At 29.2% G+C, this 21514-nt stretch overlaps 2 protein-coding genes across 2 annotated transcripts; both read left to right on the top strand.

The window, feature by feature from the left end:
• Positions 1 to 131: 131 nt before the first annotated feature.
• BDBG_16717 (uncharacterized protein) lies at positions 132 to 414 on the top strand (the record flags this gene model as incomplete). Its single annotated transcript, XM_031724607.1, has 2 exons — positions 132 to 146; positions 222 to 414. Coding segments are annotated over 2 exons (207 nt in total), but the record flags the coding sequence as incomplete, so codon positions are not given.
• Positions 415 to 11546: 11132 nt separating this feature from the next.
• BDBG_16716 (uncharacterized protein) lies at positions 11547 to 11726 on the top strand (the record flags this gene model as incomplete). Its single annotated transcript, XM_031724606.1, has 1 exon — positions 11547 to 11726. A coding segment is annotated over one exon (180 nt), but the record flags the coding sequence as incomplete, so codon positions are not given.
• Between the last annotated feature and the right edge of the window lie 9788 nt (positions 11727 to 21514).

Raw genomic sequence — 21514 nt, 5'->3', positions numbered from 1 at the left:
TTCTCAAAAATGAATTAGAAGAATACAACTCTATTCAACTGAGAAAAGAGTCTGTATGACTAAATTCAATTAAGTTCAGACAAAGTAGAAGAAATGTCTCTGTTCTAGTATATACAAAGACACTTAAACAGTCAAAGATCTCTGAAGTAAGAGTAGCAGATTTGAAAATGAGAGTTCATGAATACAAAGACTCAAGAATAAATCTCAAAGCTCAAACACAGTGTTCAAACTGTCAAAGATATGAACACTTTACAATCTTCTATTTCAGAGACTCAAAATGTGCATTCTGTATCAGAGATCACAAAACTAGTAAGTATAAATATGAAATATGCTTAAAAAGAGATGAAATATGTCAACACACTCTGCTTAAATGCTCTAATTGTAAAGAAAAACATGCATCTAGCTCAAAAGAATGTATGTTTGCTTCTAGAACTTAAAAGAACTGAAGAAAAGATGAAGCTCAAAGTAAATCTAGAACTGAAGAGAATAGTCAAGTCAGTAAACTCACAACTGTAAGCTTAAAAAGAAGAAACTCTTAACTATCTAAATCTTCAAACTTCAATTCTTCAGTTAAATGTAAACAGAATTTGAATTCTCAAACTTCTGTTAAGATTAGAGAATTGAGAAATGACTCTGATGATAAACTAGATATAATATAAGCAGTTAAGATTTCTACTTTTCAGAATAGTTATAATCTACTATCTGATAATAGTGATTAGATTCCACTCTACTCTCTTTTAGTATGAATATACAATAAAAACAACAAAAAAAGTTTAAAAACTCTTCAAAAATCACATTTATTTAAAATAATGTGAATAGAAACTCAAATTGTATTTATTCTTGTCTTTAAATTACATTTGAATAAAAAGTTGATTTTATACTACTTCAGAAGCTGAATTTTAATGCTGAGTAAAAATATGTTATTTTTCATTCAAGCTACTGCTGCTTTTTATCTCAAAAGTCTGAGATAAAGTTAAGAGTAGTGATCTATGAAAGCAAGAGATCAAGATATTAATTTAATCTAAGATTTAGTATCATGTCTGACTCTGATATTCTGGTGAGTGATACTATGAATAAAGAGAATGAGTTTGATACTATACAGCTTATAAATATCTATAATGAAAAGTCATTGAAGAAAAATAATAACATCTGGATAATTAATAGAGAATTTCTGAATATAACTGCATTAAGAAACTCCATAATTATAGGAGATTTCAATGCACATTATCTCTGATGAAATTCAGAATGCAAAAGAGCAGTAAGAGCTGATAATCTGATTGATTGAATCTTTGAGCATTCAATAGATTTAATTAACAAGTCTGATTAATAAACATTCTTTAGAAAAGACATGAAACAGAAATCTATTATACATCCAATCTTCATATCACAAAATCTAATAGAAAAAAGACTTATAAACTGATTTATTGATTGAAATGAGACATCAGAATCAGATCATGAGATTATTCAATTTGATATTGAACTGAGTGAGAAATAAATGAGTGAAAACTCTCTTCTCTCTAATCAGTTTAACTTTGAAAAAGCTGACTGAAAGGCAGTTGAAGAAAGTATAAAACTGTTAAAATCTGAAAGACAGAGTGAGCTGTATTGAAATCCTGATCAAGATATCTCAAATGAAATACTTGAGAATAGAGTGAAGCTTATTACATCTATTATTCTAGTAAGTGTTAAAGACAATATTTCAAAGAGAAAGTCTTCTGAGTATTCAAAATCTTGATGAAATGAGAATATCACATCTAAAAGGAAACAATTGACTACTACTAGAAGAGATTGAAAGAATGATATAATTTCTGATAAAGAGTTCAAAGCTGTCAGAAATGAATATTTTTCAGATATTAAAAAAACTAAAACAGACTGCTGAAATAAATTTCTTAAAGAAGTATAAGAAAAAGAAGTTTTTAAAGCTTTTAACTATACTAAAATAAGAAGTGTAGCAAAACTTTCAATCTTAGAATATGAGTTTCAGAATGAATCATATACAGCAAAGTCTTTTGAGAAAAAATGTTAAGCTTTTATAAGAACTCTCTTTCAAAACTCATCAGATTCAGATTCAGAGGAAGAGAATATATCACTTCTCAACTATATTAATGAAAATGACTGGGAATGGCCTGATCTTACTTAAGATGAATTAGAGTCAGCTATCTTCTCAAGTTCAGTTAAGACTGCTGCAGGACCTGATTCAATTAATCACTTAATTATTCAAAATACATACTTCTACTTAAAGAATGAATATTGTGAGCTCTTTTTCAATCTCTTGAAAAATGAATATTATTCTGAATACTGGAGAGAAGACACTGAAGTGATTCTTGCAAAACCTAATAGAAAAACTTCAACTCTCAAGTCATATAGAGTAATATCTTGATTGAACTGTCTAGGAAAGATTTTAGAAAAGATAATAGCTACTTAACTATCTTTTATAAGCTCTATCAGTGATTCTCTTTTATTCAGTGAATAAATGAGAGATAGAAAATAGTGTTCTACAATTGACACTGTTCTCTCAGTTGTTTATAATATTCAAATAGCAAAGTATGAAGATCTGATCTCAACTGCAGTTTTTATTGATATAAAAGAAGCATTTGATCATGTTTCAAAGTCAAAGTTAATTCAGATATTAAAGATGTTAAAACTGTCACTTTCTCTAATAAAATGAGTGAACTGTTTTATATCTAAAAGAATTATACAACTTTTCTTTGATGAAATAAAATAAGACAAGACTGAGATAAAAATAGAAGTACTGTAAGAATCTTTAATCTCACTCATTTTATTTGTAATATACACTGCATATCTACTTAAAAATAGAAACATAAGAATAGTGCAATCTTCAAGTTATATGAATGATATTAATCTAGTCTACAGCTCAAAAACTATTAAAGAGAATTTGAAAGTGATTGAAGAAGCTGCAAAGAAAATCTTTATTAGAGCAGATATCAATTAAATTCAATTTAATATGAATAAAACTGAGTTAATTCATTTCTTTTCTAGATTCAATGAGAAAGAACTATCTCTAACTCTTTTAAATAGAGAGATTAAACCCAGTGTAAATGTCAAATGATTAGAAGTATGATTAAACTTCAAGTTAAATTTTAAATATCACATTTAACAAAGAACTGTCAAGGCAGAAAGACTATTGAACAATATAATCAGACTATCAAATACAGAGAGAGGTCTATTCTTCCAGGCTATGAGACAGTTATATATAGTGTGTATTACATCAGTAGCTGATTATAAAGTTCAAGTTTGATGAAATAATCAAGAGAATTTCACTGAACTCTTTCAAAGTCTGTAAAACAGAGTCTTGAGAAGAATTCTGAGAGCATTCAAATGATCTTCTATTAAAGCAATGAAAATTGAAGCTTCAATTCCTTCTTCTGCTATTAGATTTGAAAAGATCTGTATGAACTATGCTCTGAGAGTTATAAAGATGATCTCAAATCATATAATCAGAGAAAGAGTCTCTTCTTTATTTTCATCAATTAACTCTGAAAATGAACTGAATTGAAATAGATTTCTTGATTGAAATGAAAATAATTCTTTAAAGAAAATGTCTTCTCAACTGTACAGACTATACTCTCTGATTAAAAATCAAGTGTCTTCTTTAAATATTGAAAAAGTTATTCATGAGAAGTTATCTCTTTGAAGAGAAAAGCTTGAATCTCTTATAGACTTATAAATAAGTGAACTATGAAAAGAGAAAGAATATGAATAGTATTTAAAGAGAATTTCTACAATCAATATAAAAGACTCTATTCTGATTTATTCAGATGACTTAAAAAATGAGAATTTAAATAGATTAGATGCAGACATTGCTTATACTGAAGATAATATTAATTTTATCTTAGATTTCTGAAATCTAGACTGTGAATCTGAAGTCTTTGATACTGAACTATTTATAATAGTGAAAGCTTTCAAACTCATTGAAATAAAATCTTATAAAAGAGAAAATAGTTTGAAAGAGATATGAATATTCTCTGATAGTCAAGCTGCTTTAAAAAGACTTAGAAATAGTCAGATTTGTAATAATCAAATGAATCATGAACTGATCTTAAACTCTGTTTTAAAAATTCAAAAGAGAAGAATATCAAAGCTGATAATTCATCTACACTAAGTTCCTGCTTATATGAATATTCATGATAATGAATTGACTGATTCAGCTGTAAAAAAGAATACAGAATTAAGCAGATCTATTCAAAAAATTATATTCTGATCTTTTATGAAGAGAAAAATAAAAGAATCTTATTTAAACAAGTGAAATGAAAGCTGACAGAAACAAAAGAAGAGTATATATTATTCAAGATTTGAAACAAAACTCAAGTGAAAATCTTGTTCAATTAAATGTAAAAAGAAAATATTCTCATCTATAATACAGCTGAAACTAGGATATGACTATTTCAAATCTTATATACAAAGATTTGATGATAGATTTGACTCAATAGAATGCTCATTCTGCAATGCAAATGAGAATCCTGAGTATATTGTAATACACTGTGCATTATACAATAGTCTCAGAGCCAGATTGAAAGAGAAGTATGATTTAAATCAATTAAATATGGGATTCTTATTCTCAACTGAGACAGGAATTAAATACTTAATAGACTTTCTATTAGAAACTCAATCAGCTACAAGAAAATGGCTAAATTCAGAATTATCTGAATATGAAGAGGAGAAAATCAATCAGATATAGTCTGTTAAAACAGCTATATACTATCTTTTAATAATTTGTTTTGTTACAGTCTCTCTTTACTTTATCTTTTTCTTTTAATTTCTTTCTATCTATCTATTTAATGTGTCTATCTTTAAGACTGCGTTCTCTTTTCCTTTGTCATGATATTGTCAAATGATTTCAAAGTATCAGAAGATGTTAAAACACTGCAATTTGTAAACAGTTTTTGTATTCTGAGCCAGAATTTTCTGATTTTACATATCTGAAATTGATGAATGTATAATAGTTAACTTTACAGATATAGGAAAAACCCTGAGAACTAAAAGTTCTCAGGTAGATGTCATAGTCTCTGACTGCATACATCTATAATTGAAGAATAATAATAATAATAACTGTTATTATATATCTGTTGTTGATATATCTATCTCACAATGTCAGTGTGTGCTTGATTGCTAGCAATTTCTTTTCATACACTGAATAATTAAGCTCAGCGCCTGATAGTTTTCTAGTGTTGTATATCACTGAGTGCAGCTTATTGTTCTCACTTATCTGCAGAAGAGTGTCTCTGATAGCTTATTTAGATATGTGTGTCTTGATGTAAAAAGGTTTATCATAATCTGATTGAATAAGCACTAAGAATATTGTCACATGTTCTCTCAGTGTGCGCAAGACCTCTTTGCATATAATATTTCAAATAATTGAGTGAAACTTCTTCTTCTGCATATTGATATCTGTTTCTCTTAAGAGATCTGAGAGTGATACAGCTATTCATGCACAATCTTTAATAAATCTGTGATAATATGAGACCAACTTAAGAAACTGTTGTATATAGTGTATATTTCTCAGTCATGATAAATTCACTATGACTTTCAATATCTCTGAGATAAAGTGTATACAGTCATCACTCATTACATGTCTCATGAACTTTAACTCTTCTGTTTCAAACACTCACTTGATTGATTTAATATAGAGCTTATACTCTGTCAGAGTTGTAAGCACTTCATTGAGATACTTTAGATGTTTATTATATGAGTTTGAGAAAACTAAGATGTCATTCAGATATACAAGGTATGAGATTTCATTCTATTTATAGAGAATTGTATTCATCATTATTTAAAAGATGATGAATGCATTTATCAGACTGAATGACATTGTCAGGAATTTGAACTTTTCTCATTACATATTAAATGCTGTTCACAGTACTGACAGTTTGTCTACACAGATCTGCTAGTATTCTGAGAGAAGATTGATCTTTGATAGATATTGAGTGTTTTTAACTGTATTCAACTATTATTGAATCTGTGACAGTGAATATTTATTTTTGATTGTAAGCTTGTTAAGTGCTTGATAATTGATACATATCTGTCACTCCTCACTCATCTTTTTTATAAATAGAACTGAGAAGTCTTATATACTTGATGAGAATTGTATAAGATCATGTTCTAGAAGGTCTGTAATCTGATGCTTCTGTTCTTTAAGATGTGTTTATAACAGAGAGTATACATTCTGATTGACTGATTTCATGTTCTTCATGTTAATCTCATGCATGAATCCTCATTCTGGCAGCAATTTCAGTAAAAGATCTGTTTGAAAGATCTTCTTATACTTCTTCAGAAGTTTCTTCATACACTTGTTCTTCTATATATTCTGTATCTTGGTTTTCTCTGCTTTCAGATCCTGTATAATATACAGAATACTTTCAGATGATATCTTGTGAATTGGTCTCTTTACTTGTTAATGTATAAGCAGATTTAACCCTTCTATATCAGAGATGTGAAATGTCCTTCTCATATCAGTTGATAGAATTGTATGAACTGTTTTCTTTCTATCAGTTAACTGTATAGAATATGTACATCATTAAATCTGCATATTAAATCTTTGAAATTAATTAAGTCTGAGAATAAGATTGTATTTCATGTTCTGCAGCTCTCACACTCAGATATAGCAAGATCATTCTCTGAAGTGTAAGGGAACTCTTACTCTTGCAGATAATACTAAATATTAGTTATTAAACAATCTTATATATTAGAAATTCTTCACTTAGCAGACCTCTTTTAGTCTTTGAATTATATAATTATCAATATATTGTGTAGAAGCTTCTGTATCTGCTAACACTTTTACAGTCATCTCTCAATTCTTATTCAAGTGTTCTTTACACATAAACATTTCAGATCTTAAGACATTGAGATAAGTATCTGCTTCATCATTCTCATCTGCATGTTATTCAGAAGTCTGCCTTCTCTTGATATTTGCAGGATTTAGAGAGTCATCTAACACAGGCATCTCTTTCACTTTGAAGACTTTTTATAGAATATCAGTGAGTGTCTCTGAGCTTACTGATTCTGCTAGTTTTTTGACTTTCTTGCTTCTCTTGACTGTGCATGCTGTGTGTAATTCTTTGCATCATGATTTTAGCATCTGCAGTTGAAGCAAGCTTGATACTTATAATATCAAGATTTTCATTCAGAGAATCTCTTTTTTGAGAGATTCAGTGCTTTAGTAATGACATTCAAATCTAGATTCATTGTGTCTGAGTGTATGACTTATGTTATAGAAGTCTGATTATTCATTCTCTACTAAGACATACTTGATTATAGTATTTTCTATTACAATTGACTTACTTACTTCTGTATAATGAGAATATTATATACTTCTTTCACTGTGTCTGATTATAAGGTTAAACATTTTTATTTCACTCTCAACTCAGATATAAGACTATGAATAAAGATCTGTAAACAGAAAGATGTTGAAAGCTCTTTATTCAATGTAAGATAGTGTAAGCTGAAGTGTGTGAAGTATAATATAAGATTACTCACTTATCTACACTCAGTGAAGTATTTATATCACTTATCTCATATGTTCACTTTCTCAAAGTGGTATAAGATTCATTTGAAAAACTCATTTCATGTTCATAGAAATGAATATCACTACAGATCTGTGAGATTCATCTTTTCACTGATTATTTATAATAACTTCACTTTTTCATGTAGAAACACAGCAGATCTTAAGACTTGTTAAAATTTCATTAACTGTCTGTCTGTGAGTTCATGTTCAATCTGATAATATAATTATATCTGACTTAGTCAGCTGATTGCAGTATTATTTTTTCAGTTATCATTGAAGCTTAGTGACTCTGACAGATCTTCTGACTTAAAATATTTCATGTTTGAATTCTCCTTCTGCACAGCAGTCTCAGATAATGTGTATACTTCTAAGCAAGTTATCAATGATTGTGATGAAATCTTCAGCTTCAGTGTAATTATCTGTCTATGTAAATATTTGATCTCTTATTACAGGTCTATGACCTGATTTTCTCTATTCTTATTAATGATAATGATGACATCAGTGAAGCTCTTCATAGTAAATACTGGATCTGCAGTGAATATCAATTGTTGCTTAGCTTGTGTCTCAGCCTGTCACTGTGTACACAAATTGCTTTACTTTTTTCTTTCTATTCTTTTCTACCTATCTATTTAATGTGTCTATCTTTAAGACTGTGTTCTCTTTTCTTTTGTCATGTCAAATGGTTTCAAAGTATCAGAAGATGTTAAAATACTGCAATTTGTAAACAGTTTTTATATACTGAGCTGGAATTTTCTGATTTTGCATATCTGAAATCGGTGAATGTATAATAGTTAACTTTATAGATATAGAAAAAACCCTGAGAACTTTTAGTTCTCAGGTAGATGTCATAGTCTCTGACTGCATACATCTATAATTGAAGAATAAGAATAATAATAATAATAACTGTGTACACAAGGCCTTGATCTTATTTAGAGTTCTTGTACACATACAGAGTTTCACTTCTGATTTAGTGATCTCAGCTGCTTTTCTTACTGCTTTGAGTAAATTCTCTGAGAGATTCTGCATATTTTCCAGTCCAGATAGAAGAGAAGAGTGTTTATATTAACTAGAAGAGATGTTCATTTCAGTAATTTCTCATTAATTGCATAATATCTATTGTTATATTATTATATCATTATATTATTATATGATTATATTGTTATATGATTTCTGATTTCTGTTTTCTGTTATTATTATATAACTTTGATGATGATTATCTCTCTTTTATTCTTCTGAGTAGAGAGCATTCTTCTTTGAATCTGATTCACTACTTGTATTTCCTTTCTCACATCTCATCTGTTCACATATGTGGCATTTGCCTGAGTGTGAAGTTTTTCCTCAACAAGCAGAGTAACATCAATCAGATGCTCTTTCACTCACTGCTTCTTTGTACACTATTCATAAGACACCGCTCCACCACAAACTCGCTCGATTTTTTGAATAAGAACCCGCCGATAGATCCATCGAAAAGCCCTCAATCATACGAGCATTTTGACCCCATCGCTGACCGCATACCCCGTGTGGTGGTGGAGTTATCCAGCCAAACGTGAACCAGACGTTGTTTGAAACTCCTGTGTGGGATTATCCCCCGTTCTCCCCTACCACACCACAACCCCGGGCCAAATTGCCATACAAATTGTAAGGTGAAAAGACCTAGCCATATGCACCAATCTTCTCAATTTTGAAAGATCCCCGATCTGTAATTGTGGAGATATCAGAGAAGCGACATCCGCGAAAACCCTGTCCATCTTTGATGTTCCAAAACATCAACGCCAAGTCTCACCCTCGTACCGCCCTTCTCAATCTGGCCCATCCCCGGCAGAAAAATACAAAAAGATACCTCAGCAATAATATCAAGCACATAATCAACAGACACTTCTGAAGTGCAACCTCCGTGAATACCCTGTCTGTCTTCAGTGTATCTAGACATCAACGCCAAGTCTCACCCTTGTACCGCCCCTCTCAATCTGGCTCATCCTCAGGAGAACAATACAAAAAGATACCTTAGCAACAGTACTTGATATATAACTGGTGGACAATAAGTCAACAGAATAAGTCAACAGCACATCAACAACTATAAATTCAGTATATCTCAAGATCTGACTGAGCCTTTGATCCCTGCACAGTGAGATATATTAAATCTAGTTTTAATATCTCAATATTCAATAGATTCTGCAAGGAATTGAGAACAGCAATACTAGATTTCTATTGAATTTGAGAATTAAATCTATAGTAATATAATCATTGACAAAGTCTTCTATTTTGAGATATAAATAACCAGTTCCTTCACATCTCACTAATAATATTTATATTATCATATAGAAACAGACTTATATTCTCTATAATATCAAGACTCTGAAGAGAGAAAGTCTTGATAGAGAGTAGACTGATCGTGTGACCATGTCTGAGATCAGGACCAGATTTTTTGATAGTCTCATTACCAATTCGACTGATCTCATTACACAGTTTTAACATTAGATAGTAGTCTCATACTGTCTCAGTGAGACTTACTGTCTACTCTTGTCACATTTTCCAAATGAGACCATGATTTCCACTTCTCAATTTAAATTATTTTTATTGCTTTAAATGACTTTAAATCTCATTTGAGTGTTACCAAAAAGCGTTACTTTTTAAAAAATTAAAAATAGTCTAAAAAAACCTTAAAATGTCTAAAAATAGTCACTTTATGCCAAGAATGGGACTAAATGGGATCAAATGAGATCACTTTCTCATTTTTTTCAAGTCATGGTTCCATTTTAAGATCTGATATATAGTCACTTTACATGTTTTTTTGATAGCCAGTCCCAGCGGGATTCACGCCAAGAAATGTATGAGATCAGATCAAATGGAATCAAACGTGAAATTCATGATTCAGGCGGCCAGTCTAATAGAGAGTATACAGTAGTGTATATCTTAGCAGTTTCTATCTCATTCTTCTATATCAGTTAATGCAAAAAAAAAAAATGATCTTACAAATAGTTTTTTACTTCTCTTGAAAAAGTAAGGTGTTTTTCTCTGAGTTTTACACAATATTCTTACAAAGAATTAAAAACAGAGTTGTTTTCTGTCATAATTTCATATTCTTTTAAGTAAGAATTACTTTTTCAGTGACTGAAGAGCTTTCATTAATACTTAATTCTCTTTTACACTCTTTTTTAACTGATTTGAGTTGCACACTTGTTATGTGAGAAGAATTGAATGATTTAGAATAAAATTGAATAGTTTTAATCAATTTCTCTGCAAAAAATTGACTTATTTTTTGTCAGTTTTTCTCTTAAAAACTGTCATATTATCTGATTTATTATCAATTGATATCATACTTTTCCTCACTGTATCTCAAGAAAGAGTTTGTAAAGATTTTATTAATTTATCTTAAAAATCAATTTTAGTTTATTAGATTCTCTTCAAAAATCTAACCTAGTTACTGAACTAGTGTGAAAAGAAATCAGGTGTTTTATACACAAAAGTCTTTCATTCTTCTTTTGAAACAGTTCGATCAACTTTTTAATTGAAAATAGACTAATAAATCTCTCAACTGAAACAGTCTGATCAACTTTTCATTTGAAAATAGATTAATAAACCTCTCAATTGAAACAGTCTGACCAACTTTTCATTTGAAAATAGACTGATAAATCTCTCAATTGAAACAGTCTGATCAACTTTTCATTCAGTGAGTAAAATGAGTTCAAGAGTACACTCAGTTAATGTGAAAAAAGATGTTTTCCCAGATGCTGTTGTTGAGATTGAAATTCTAAAGAGAAGAAAGAAGGAAGAAATAGAGAAACAACAAGTTCTTGAAATACAGAAACTGGAAAAAGCAAGTAAAATTCTTGGAAAACAGTGTCTGAGTGAGAAGAATGAAGAAGTTCTGTTAATTCTTCATACTCAGGCTAGACAACTATAAGAAGTGATCAAGTTCAAACTTGAAATTTCAAATATAATTCAAAAATCATTGAAATCTTTAAGTACAGTCACTGACTCTTTTCCATCTTTCACTTCTTCATCTTCTTCTTCAAATCAGAAGAAAATATATGCTCAAGTAGCAGAATCTGCTGTCTCTAAACCTGCTAGTTCAAAATCTACTCAAAATTCTGAGAAAACTGAGAAGAATATTACTCAGACCTCTGTTCACAAAAAGAAAAAAAAAGAAATGCATAAAGAGAAGAACTTTCAAATCTTCAGAAATAGAAGACTTATTCTCAAAGTCTTAAATCACAAGATCTGACAAAAAAACAAGTTAAACTCAAATCTCATTTTCAGAACTAGAAATGAAATTAATCAGCAGTTCTTTTCTCAGTTAATGACTGATATTGAAGATTGAAAATCAGTCATAGCTTCAATTGAGTTATCTTTCTTTGAAAATTCTATTATTTTGACTACAATGCCTGAATTCAGAGCAGAATTTCTCATTCAGAATGAGACTCTCTGAAAATCAGTAATAGAATCTCTACTGAATACAACAATTCTATCTGAGAGAGATGAAAAGTGAAATAAATTCATTCTTCATAATATTTCAGTTGAAATTTTTGACTGTGAAGAAGAAATGCTACTTCTCAAAAATGAATTAGAAGAATACAACTCTATTCAACTGAGAAAAGAGCCTGTATGACTAAATTCAATTGAGTTCAGACAAAGCAGAAGAAATGCCTCTGTTCTAGTATATACAAAGACACTTAAACAGTCAAAGATCTCTGAAGTAAGAGTAGCAGATTTGAAAATGAGAGTTTATGAATACAAAGACTCAAGAATGAATCTTAAAGCTCAAACACAGTGTTCAAACTGTCAAAGATATGAACACTTTGTAATCTCTTATTTCTGAGACTCAAAATGCGTCTTCTATACTAGAGATCACAAAACTAGTCAGCATAAATATGAAACATGCTTAAAAAGAGATGAAATATGTCAACATACTCTGCTTAAGTGCTTTAATTGTAAAGAAAAACATGCATCTAGCTCAAAAGAATGTGTATTTGCTTCAAGAACTCAGAAAAACTGACAAAAAGATGAAGCTCAAAGTGAATCTAAAACTGAAGAGAAAAGTCAAGCTAGTAAATCTGCAACTGCAAGCTCAAAAAGAAGAAACTCTCAACTATCTAGATCTTCAAACTTCAATTCTTCAGCTAAATGTAAACCGAATTTTAATTCTCAAACATCTGTTAAGATTAGAGAATTGAGAAATGACTCTGATGATAAACTAGATACAATGTAAGCAGTTGAGATTCCTGCTTTTCAAAATAGTTATAATCTACTATCTGCTAATAGTGATTAGATTCTACTCTATCTTCACTCTCTTTTAGTATGAATGTACAACAAAAATAATAAAAAAAGTTTAAAAACTCTTCAAAAATCACATTTATTTAAAACAATGTGAATAGAAACTCAAATTGCATTTATTCTTGTGTTCAGATTGTATTTGAATAAAAAGTTGACTTTGTACTTCTTCAAGAATCAAATATTGATACTGAGCAAAAGTACATTATTTCTTATTCAAGCTATTACTACTTTCTTTCTGAAAAATCTGAGATAAAATCAAGAGTAGTGATCTATAGAAGAGAAAGATCAAGATATCAATTTAATCTAAGATTTGATATCATATCTGACTCTGATATTCTAGTGAGTGACATTATAGATAAAGATAATGAGTTTGATACTATTCAACTTATAAATATCTATAATGAAAAGTCATTGAAAGAAAATAACAATATCTGAACAATTGACAGAGAATTTTTGAATATAAGTCTCTTAAAAAACTCTATAATTGCAGAAGACTTCAATACACATTATCTCTGATGAAACTCAGAGTGCATAAGAGCAGTAAGAGTAGATAAACTGATTGAATGAACTTTTGAGCATTTAATAGATTTAGTTAACAAGTCTGATCAATAAACATTCTTTAGAAAAGACATGAAACAGAAATCTATTATATATCTAACTTTCATGTCACAAAATCTAATTGAAAAAAGACTTATAAACTGATCTATTGATTCAAATGAAATCTCAGAATCAGATCATGAGATCATTCAATTTGATATTGAACTGAGTGAAAAACAAAGAAGTGAAAATCCTCTTCTCTCTAATCAGTATAACTTTGAAAAAGCTGATTGAAAAGTAGTTGAAGAAAGAGTAAAACAGCTGAAATCTGAAAGACAGAGTGAGCTCTATTGAAATCAAAATCAAGATATCTCAAATGAAATGCTTGAAAATAGAGTAAAGCTGATTACATCTATTCTTCTAACAAGTATTGAAGAAAATATTTCAAAGAAAAAGTCTTCTGAGTATTTCAAATCTTGATGAAATGAGAATATCACTTCTAAAAGAAAGCAATTAGTCACTGCTAGAAGAGATTGAAAGAATAACTTAATATTTGATAAAGAGTTCAAAGCTATTCAAAATGAATATTTTTCAGATATTAAAAAAGCTAAAACAGATTACTGAAACAAATTTCTTAAAGAAGTATAAGAAAAAGAAGTTTTTAAAGCCTTTAACTATACTAAAATAAGAAGTGTAGTAAAGCTTTCAATGATAGAATATGAATTTCAGAATGAATTGTATACAGCAAACTCTTTTGAGAAAAAATGTCAAGCTTTTATAAGAATTCTCTTTTAAAACTCATCACATTTAGAAGAGAAGAATATGTCATTTCATGAATATATTGATGAAAATAACTGGAAATGATCTGAGCTTACATGTGATGAACTAGAGTCAGTAATATTCTCAAGTTCAATTAAAACTGCTACAGGGCCTGATTCAATTAATTACTTAATTATTCAAGATACAAATTCCTACTTGAACAATGAATATTTTGAGCTCTTTTTCAATCTCTTAAAAATTGATTATCATTCTGAATGCTGGAGAGAAGCTACTGAAGTAATCCTTGCAAAGTCTAATAGAAAAGTGTTAATTTCTAAGTTATATAGAGTAATATCTCTGTTGAACTGTTTGAAAAAAATTCTAGAAAAGATAATAGCTACTAGATTATCTTTTATAAGCTCTATTAGTGATTCTCTTCTATTTAATGAATAAATGAGAGATAGAAAACAATGTTCTGCAATTAATACTCTTCTCTCAGTTATTTATAATATTCAAGTAGCAAAGCATGAAGACCTGATCTCAACTGCAGTTTTTATTGATATAAAAGATACATTTGATCATGTTTCAAAGTCTAAGATAATTCAAACTTTGAAGATATTAAAACTGTCACTTTCTCTAATAAAATGAGTTAATTGTTTCACATCTAAAAGAATTATACAACTATTCTTTGATGAAAGAAAACAAGATGAAACTGAGATAAAAATAGAAGTATCACAAGAATCTTCAATCTCATCTGTTTTATTTGCAATATACACGGCATATCTATTCAAGAATAGAGAGATGAAAATAGTGAGAACTTCAAGTTATGTAGATGATATTGATCTACTCTACAGTTCAAAGACAATTAAAGAGAATTTAGAAGTGATTGAGAAAGCAGTAAAGAAAATCTTTGTTAGAGCAGATATCAATCTAATTTAATTTGATATGAATAAAACTGAGTTAATTTACTTTTTTCTCAGATTTAATGAGAAAGAACTAAGTCTAACTCTTTTGAATACAGAGATTAAACCCAGTTTGAATGTCAAATGACTAGAAGTATGATTAAACTCCAAGTTGAATTTTAAATATCATATTCAACAAAGAATCATCAAGGCAGAGAGACTACTGAATAGTATAATCAGACTATCAAATACTGAGAGAGGTCTATTCTTTCAGGCTATGAGACAGTTATACATAGCCTGTATTATCTCAGTAGCTGATTATGAAGTTCAAGTTTGATGAAATAATCAAGATAACTTCACTGAACTCTTTCAAAGTCTATAAAACAGATCTTTGAGAAGAATTCTGAAAGTATTCAAATCATCTCCTATTAAAGCAATGAAAATTGAAGCTTCAATTTCATCTTCTACTATTCAATTTGAAAAGGCCTGTATGAAATATGCTCTGAGAGTCATGAAGATGAGCTCAAATCATATAATCAGAGAAAGAGTCTCTTCTTCATTTTCATCAGTTAACTCAGAAAATAAACTGAATTGAAATAGATTTCTTGATTGAAATGAGAATAATACTTTAAAGAAAATGTTCTCTCAACTGTGTAGACTATATTCACTTATTAAGAATCAATTTTCTTCATTAAATATTGAGAAAATTGATCATGAGAAGATATCTCTCTGAAGAGAAAAACTGAAATCTCTCATAGACTTATAAATAAGTGAACTATCTAAAGAGAGAGAATATGAACAGCATTTGAAGAAGATCTCTACAATCAATATAAAAGACTCTATTCTGATTCACTCAGATGACTCAAAAAATGAGAATTTGAATAGATTAGATACAGGCATTGCTTATACTGAAGATAATATCAATTTTATCTCAGATTTCTGAAATTTAGACTGTGAATCTGAAGTCTTTGATGCTGAACTATTTGTAATAGTGAAAGCTTTCAAACTCATTGAAATAAAATCTCATAAAAGAGGAAATAGTTTGAAAGAGATATGAATATTCTCTGATAGTCAAGCTACTTTAAAAAGACTTAGAAATAGTCAGATTTATAATGATCAAATGAATCTTAAACTGATTGTAAACTCTGTTTTAAAAATTCAAAAGAGAAGAACATCAAAACTGATAATTCATCTGCATTGAGTTCCTGCTCATATGAATATTCATGACAATGAATTGGCTGATTCAGCTGTAAAAAATAGTTCAGAATTAAGCAGATCTATTCAAAAAACAGTGTCCTGATCTTTCATAAAGAGAAAGATAAAAGAATTCTGTTTAAACAAGTGAAATGAAAGCTGACAGAAACAAAAGAAGAGTATACATTATTCAAGATTTGAGACAAAATCAAAGTGAAAATCTTGTTCAATTAAATGTACAAAGAAAATATTCTCATCTATAATTCAACTGAAACTAGGACATGGTTATTTCAAATCCTATATACAAAGATTTGATGATAGATTTGATTCAACAGAGTGCTCATTCTGCAATGCAAATGAAAATTCTGAGTATATTGTAATGCATTGTGTATTATACAATAGTCTCAGAGTCAGATGAAAGAAGAAGTATGATTTAAATCAATTAAATATGAGGTTCTTATTCTCAACTGAGACAGGAATTAAGTACTTAATAGACTTTCTATCAGAAACTCAAGCAGCTACAAGAAAATGACTGAATTCAGAAGTATCTGAATATGAAGAGGTAGAAATTGATTAGATATAGTCTGTTAAAACAGCTATACACTATCTTTTAATAATTTTATTATGTTATAGTCTCTCTTTACTGTACTTCTTTCTTTCTGTTCTTTTCTATCTATCTATTTAATGTGTCTATCTTTAAGACTATGTTCTCTTTTCCTTTGTCATGATATTTTCAAATGATTTCAAAGTATCAGAAGATGTTGAAATACTGCAATTTGTAAACAGTTTTTGTATTCTGAGCTGAAATTTTCTGATTTTGCATATCTGAAATTGATAAATGTATAATAGTTGACTCTATAGATATAGGAAAAACCCTGAGAACTAAAGGTTCTCAGGTAGATGTCATAGTCTCTGACTGTATATATCTATAATTGAAGAATAATAATAATAATAATTGTACACTATCTTTTGAGGTGTTTTAGAACTACACTGGCATGATAACTATGAATTACTTTGTAGATGAAATTATCATGTTCTGTAGAAGCCTGCACTTCTCACCAGTTTTGAGACATGGTATCAGATGTGATTCAAAGGTTGCTTGAGTCAGTGTATGATTACAGGTGTACACTGGCTTCTTATATATGTTATACTAAATTAATTAGTGGCTGCTATGACCTCTTTACATTCGTAAGCATGTTCAGAAGCATAAGCATGTTCAGAAGTATAAGCATGTTCAGAAGCGGCCGCGTTATTATCCGGCGGTCATACATTCTTTCAAACTACAAAGCAACTGAATTTAATATAAAAGAAGATAATTAATATTACAATTAAATATTATTTAATATATAGAATCTACTAATTCATTAATTCTATAATATAGATTGAATTTATAGCTACTTGTAAAAGATTCACATCAAAGAGATCAGCATTACATATAGAACTTATATAACAAAAGTAGAAAACTTTAGAGAAGGAAAAAGAGAGAAGAAAAAGAGTATAATCAGAATAGATATTTATATACATATAAGGTGAAGCTCTAGAGTAGGAGAATAGAAGCTCTGACATGAGTTTTCAGCTGAGAATCAGAGCTTTCAGTAGAAATAGCTAATAATTAGAGTATTTGACAATTAGATCTTTCAGCAGAAATTCATAAAGTGTAGTGAAATGATCTACATAATTAGATGTAGCTTATCACATTAACTTCTTCTTTTCAGAAGTAAGTATAGTTTTCATCCGTCAAGAGCTGCTGTGTTAGATAGTATAGAGTCTGAGATTCAGATCAGATAGTTATAATCAACTTATTTTATAAAAGATTATCAGTTACAGTTACAGAGTCTTTCATTAAGAATATATTCAATCTTTTATTCAAATTTATTATATTGTTCTATTATCTCCAACAGTTGTCAGTTGAAAGCCAGTTAAGAAGAGAATGAGTCAGTGACAGAGTAATAGAGTAAGCTTGTATAAAATATATTGTAAATCTCTGATAGAGTATTAAGATAGTAGTTATAACTGTCTAGAACTTCTGTTACTTTGTATCTAGTATAATAATAGTTTAATATACAAAATGAATATGTAATGTGTATATTTTTAAGATTCAATTATACAAGATCTTCTATCTAATATTACTCAGTGAAATCTTGTCAGACATTAGCTTAATTCTCTTAATCTTGTTTAGCACTCACTATGAAGACTTCTGCTCAGTTATAAGCATCTCAGAGCTTTGTTACTATGTTATCAGTGATGTGAATTAAACTGCAAGAATTCAGTGTAAACTGTGTAATCTCTAGAAGATTTAACATCTTTATATAATAACTATATATAAGAAAGAACACACTTATATCTATTAAAATAGTATCTTAATCATTGATAATAACTTCTATATGTAGAAGAAGATTATATCAGTCATCTTATAAAAAATTACAGAACTTATAAAGATAATTCTTTCAGTCTGAATTATTTATTCTAATATATTATCAGTCTCAGAGTGATAAGCAGTTGATAAATAAAATATAATCTTGAGAACTTGACAGATTCTTGTTCAGAGAATGCTTATAAATTAGCAGTCTCAGTTGAATACTGTAGATCTTAGTAAGTTATATATTTAATAGAACAGACTTTATAAGAAAGCTTTAACAATCTATTCAGTATTTATCTTATCACAAGATTTCAATATTATATCATTACTTAATTACTTAATAATGACTATAATATTCTTATAACTCTTACTCTTAGAGAGATTAATAGTGAAGTTAATAACTATATCTTATCAGATTCCATCAGAGATATTAAGTAGTTTCAGTAGATCTTTTCTTCAGTTCTCTTATAAGATGATAGAAGAATAATAATTATAGTTTCAGATAAAATATCTAATACTGTTCAATACCTCAGATTAGTAAAACTCTTGAGAGATTATTTAATATAATTATTCATAACTCAGATAGTCAGTTATATTTAAATTATACATCTCTTATGTAAGAGGCCTACGCCGAATACATCAGCATTAAAATATAGGTCTTATATAATAAAAGTGAAAAATGTTAGAGAAGGAAAACAAAAGAGAAAGTGTGAGAATCAGTGATTGAAGTGAATATTTATATACATACAAGGTAAAGCTTCAGAGCAGAAGATTAGACACTCTGTAAGTTTCTCAGCTAAGAATCAGTGACTGAGAATTGAAGCTTTTAACAGAAATCTATGAAGTGTAATGAAATAATCTATCAATTAAATATAGTCTGCTACTTTAGCCTCTCTCTTTTCAGAAGTGAGATGAAATCATGAGTATGTAGTTCTGATCAGTTGAGAGCTGCTGTTTGAGATAACACAGAGCTTAAAGTTCAGCTCAGATGATTATAGCTGACTCATTTCACAAGATATTATCAGCTATAACTGCACAGTCTTTCATTGAAAATATCTTTGATTTCTCATTCAAGTTCATTATCTTCTTCTATACTCTCTGATGATTGTCAGTCAGAAGTGAGTTGAGAAGAGAATGAGTTAGTAGCAGCACAGCAGAGTAAGCTTGTATAAGAGACATTATGAATCTCTGACAGAGTGTTAAGATAGTAGTTATAACTGTCTAGAACTTCTATCACTTTGTATTTAATATTGTAATTCAAAGGTTGCTTGAGCCAGCGTACAATTACAGGCATACACCGGCTTCTTATATATGTTATACTAAATTAATTAGTGGCTGCTATGACCTCTTTACATTTGTAACTATGTTCAGAAGCGGCTGTGTTATTATTCAGCAGTCATACATTCTTTCAAATCACATCCTCTCTTATCAAATTCAGTCACGCTTATGTGACCCTGATGTAAGCTGCTTCTCAGAGAAGCTTTCACTATTTTACATCACTCATTCACTAACATTTTCATTCTTCAATAATCATTCTCATTATCAACATTATTGAACATTATTATCTCATACAGAATCTCTGTATTTCTCTCTTTATCAAGCTCTTTTCAATCTGTTCATCTATCACATTGTATGTGTTTCTGATAATAACCTCTCATTCTCACAATAAGTGTTGTTGTAGTGCTCATACTGAGCAGTTCATTAGCAGTAAGTGTAATGCATTATAAAATGTGATCAGAACTTATTTTTCTTCTAATAATTATCAGAACATCTTATCATGAATGACACATCTTCTTCTTCTTATACACTCTTAACTCTTTTCTTCTCAGCAGGCATCTGATCATGTCTTCTAGCATGATTTTACATAAACACAGATGCTGATATATTTGTTTTTTTTATATAGAATCTTTACATATTGACAGATCTATATTCACTGATGATAATAAACTCAATATTGCATTGTTGATCAAGAACTTGAAGAACATGATAATGAAGAAATTACTTATATTATATGTGACTGAATCTTCTATGTTCTTCTCTACCTTCTCTGTTTCTTTCTCTACTGCTTTTCTTTAATCTTCTACACTTGTCTCTGTATCTGATTCTTCTGCTCCTGCTATCTCTGCTTCTGCTACTTCTGCCCCTGTTACTTCGGCTGTCACTTCTGCTGCTGTTATCAGCTCTTCTCATTTCAAGAAGATTTTATATAGACTTAGTAAATTCTATTTCTCAGTATATATACTTTCACTGTTTTTACTGATCTCTAGAATATTTTATTATATGAAGACTATGTATAATATAACTATCTGAAGCTCAATCATAGACACTGATTATTATATTTATTTTAAGAATTTATAATGAGACAATTATATGTTTATATCAGAGAATTATTCCTCTTCTTAACAGTGTTAAGAGTATAAGTCTTTTCTTTTTTATCTTCTCTTCTAATGCTAATTTTTCTAGAAGAAATTATTATGAGTTTTATTATGTATAAAGTTATGATATCTATGAATATTAAGAAACTTTTTATAACTGTTAAATTCAATATTATGAATATATTCACTCTGATGAATATCTTCAGAATGATTAACTTATATCAGCCTATTCTCTAATATTTATTATTTAACTTTGTAATGTAGATGAAGAATATCTATGTTTTCAGAAATGAGAATATGAATGTTATACGCTTTTACACTTATAAGTATGAGACTTGTATGCCTTGTCTGAGATGTCATTATAAGAATGAGCTGATTATATGTTATATTCTTCTCTCTGTATTCTTCTGTGTCTCTCTCTCTCTTTCTGAGAAGTCTTATGCATGTTGTAATTGCATGTACAATTCTAAGATTAGCAGGTGTTTGTTCAGTAATTATTGTCTCTGTTTTTCATATTTTTATATACTAATGATTCTTAGTTGCTTCAGTGTCAGAGATTATTTCATTTTCTAAAGATCATATTACTGCTGAG

Source organism: Blastomyces gilchristii (genome assembly GCF_000003855.2).
Source record: "Blastomyces gilchristii SLH14081 genomic scaffold supercont1.4, whole genome shotgun sequence".
Lineage (NCBI taxonomy): Eukaryota > Fungi > Ascomycota > Eurotiomycetes > Onygenales > Ajellomycetaceae > Blastomyces > Blastomyces gilchristii.
Note: the sequence above shows the minus strand (reverse complement) of the source record. Positions and strands in the feature narration are given on the sequence as shown.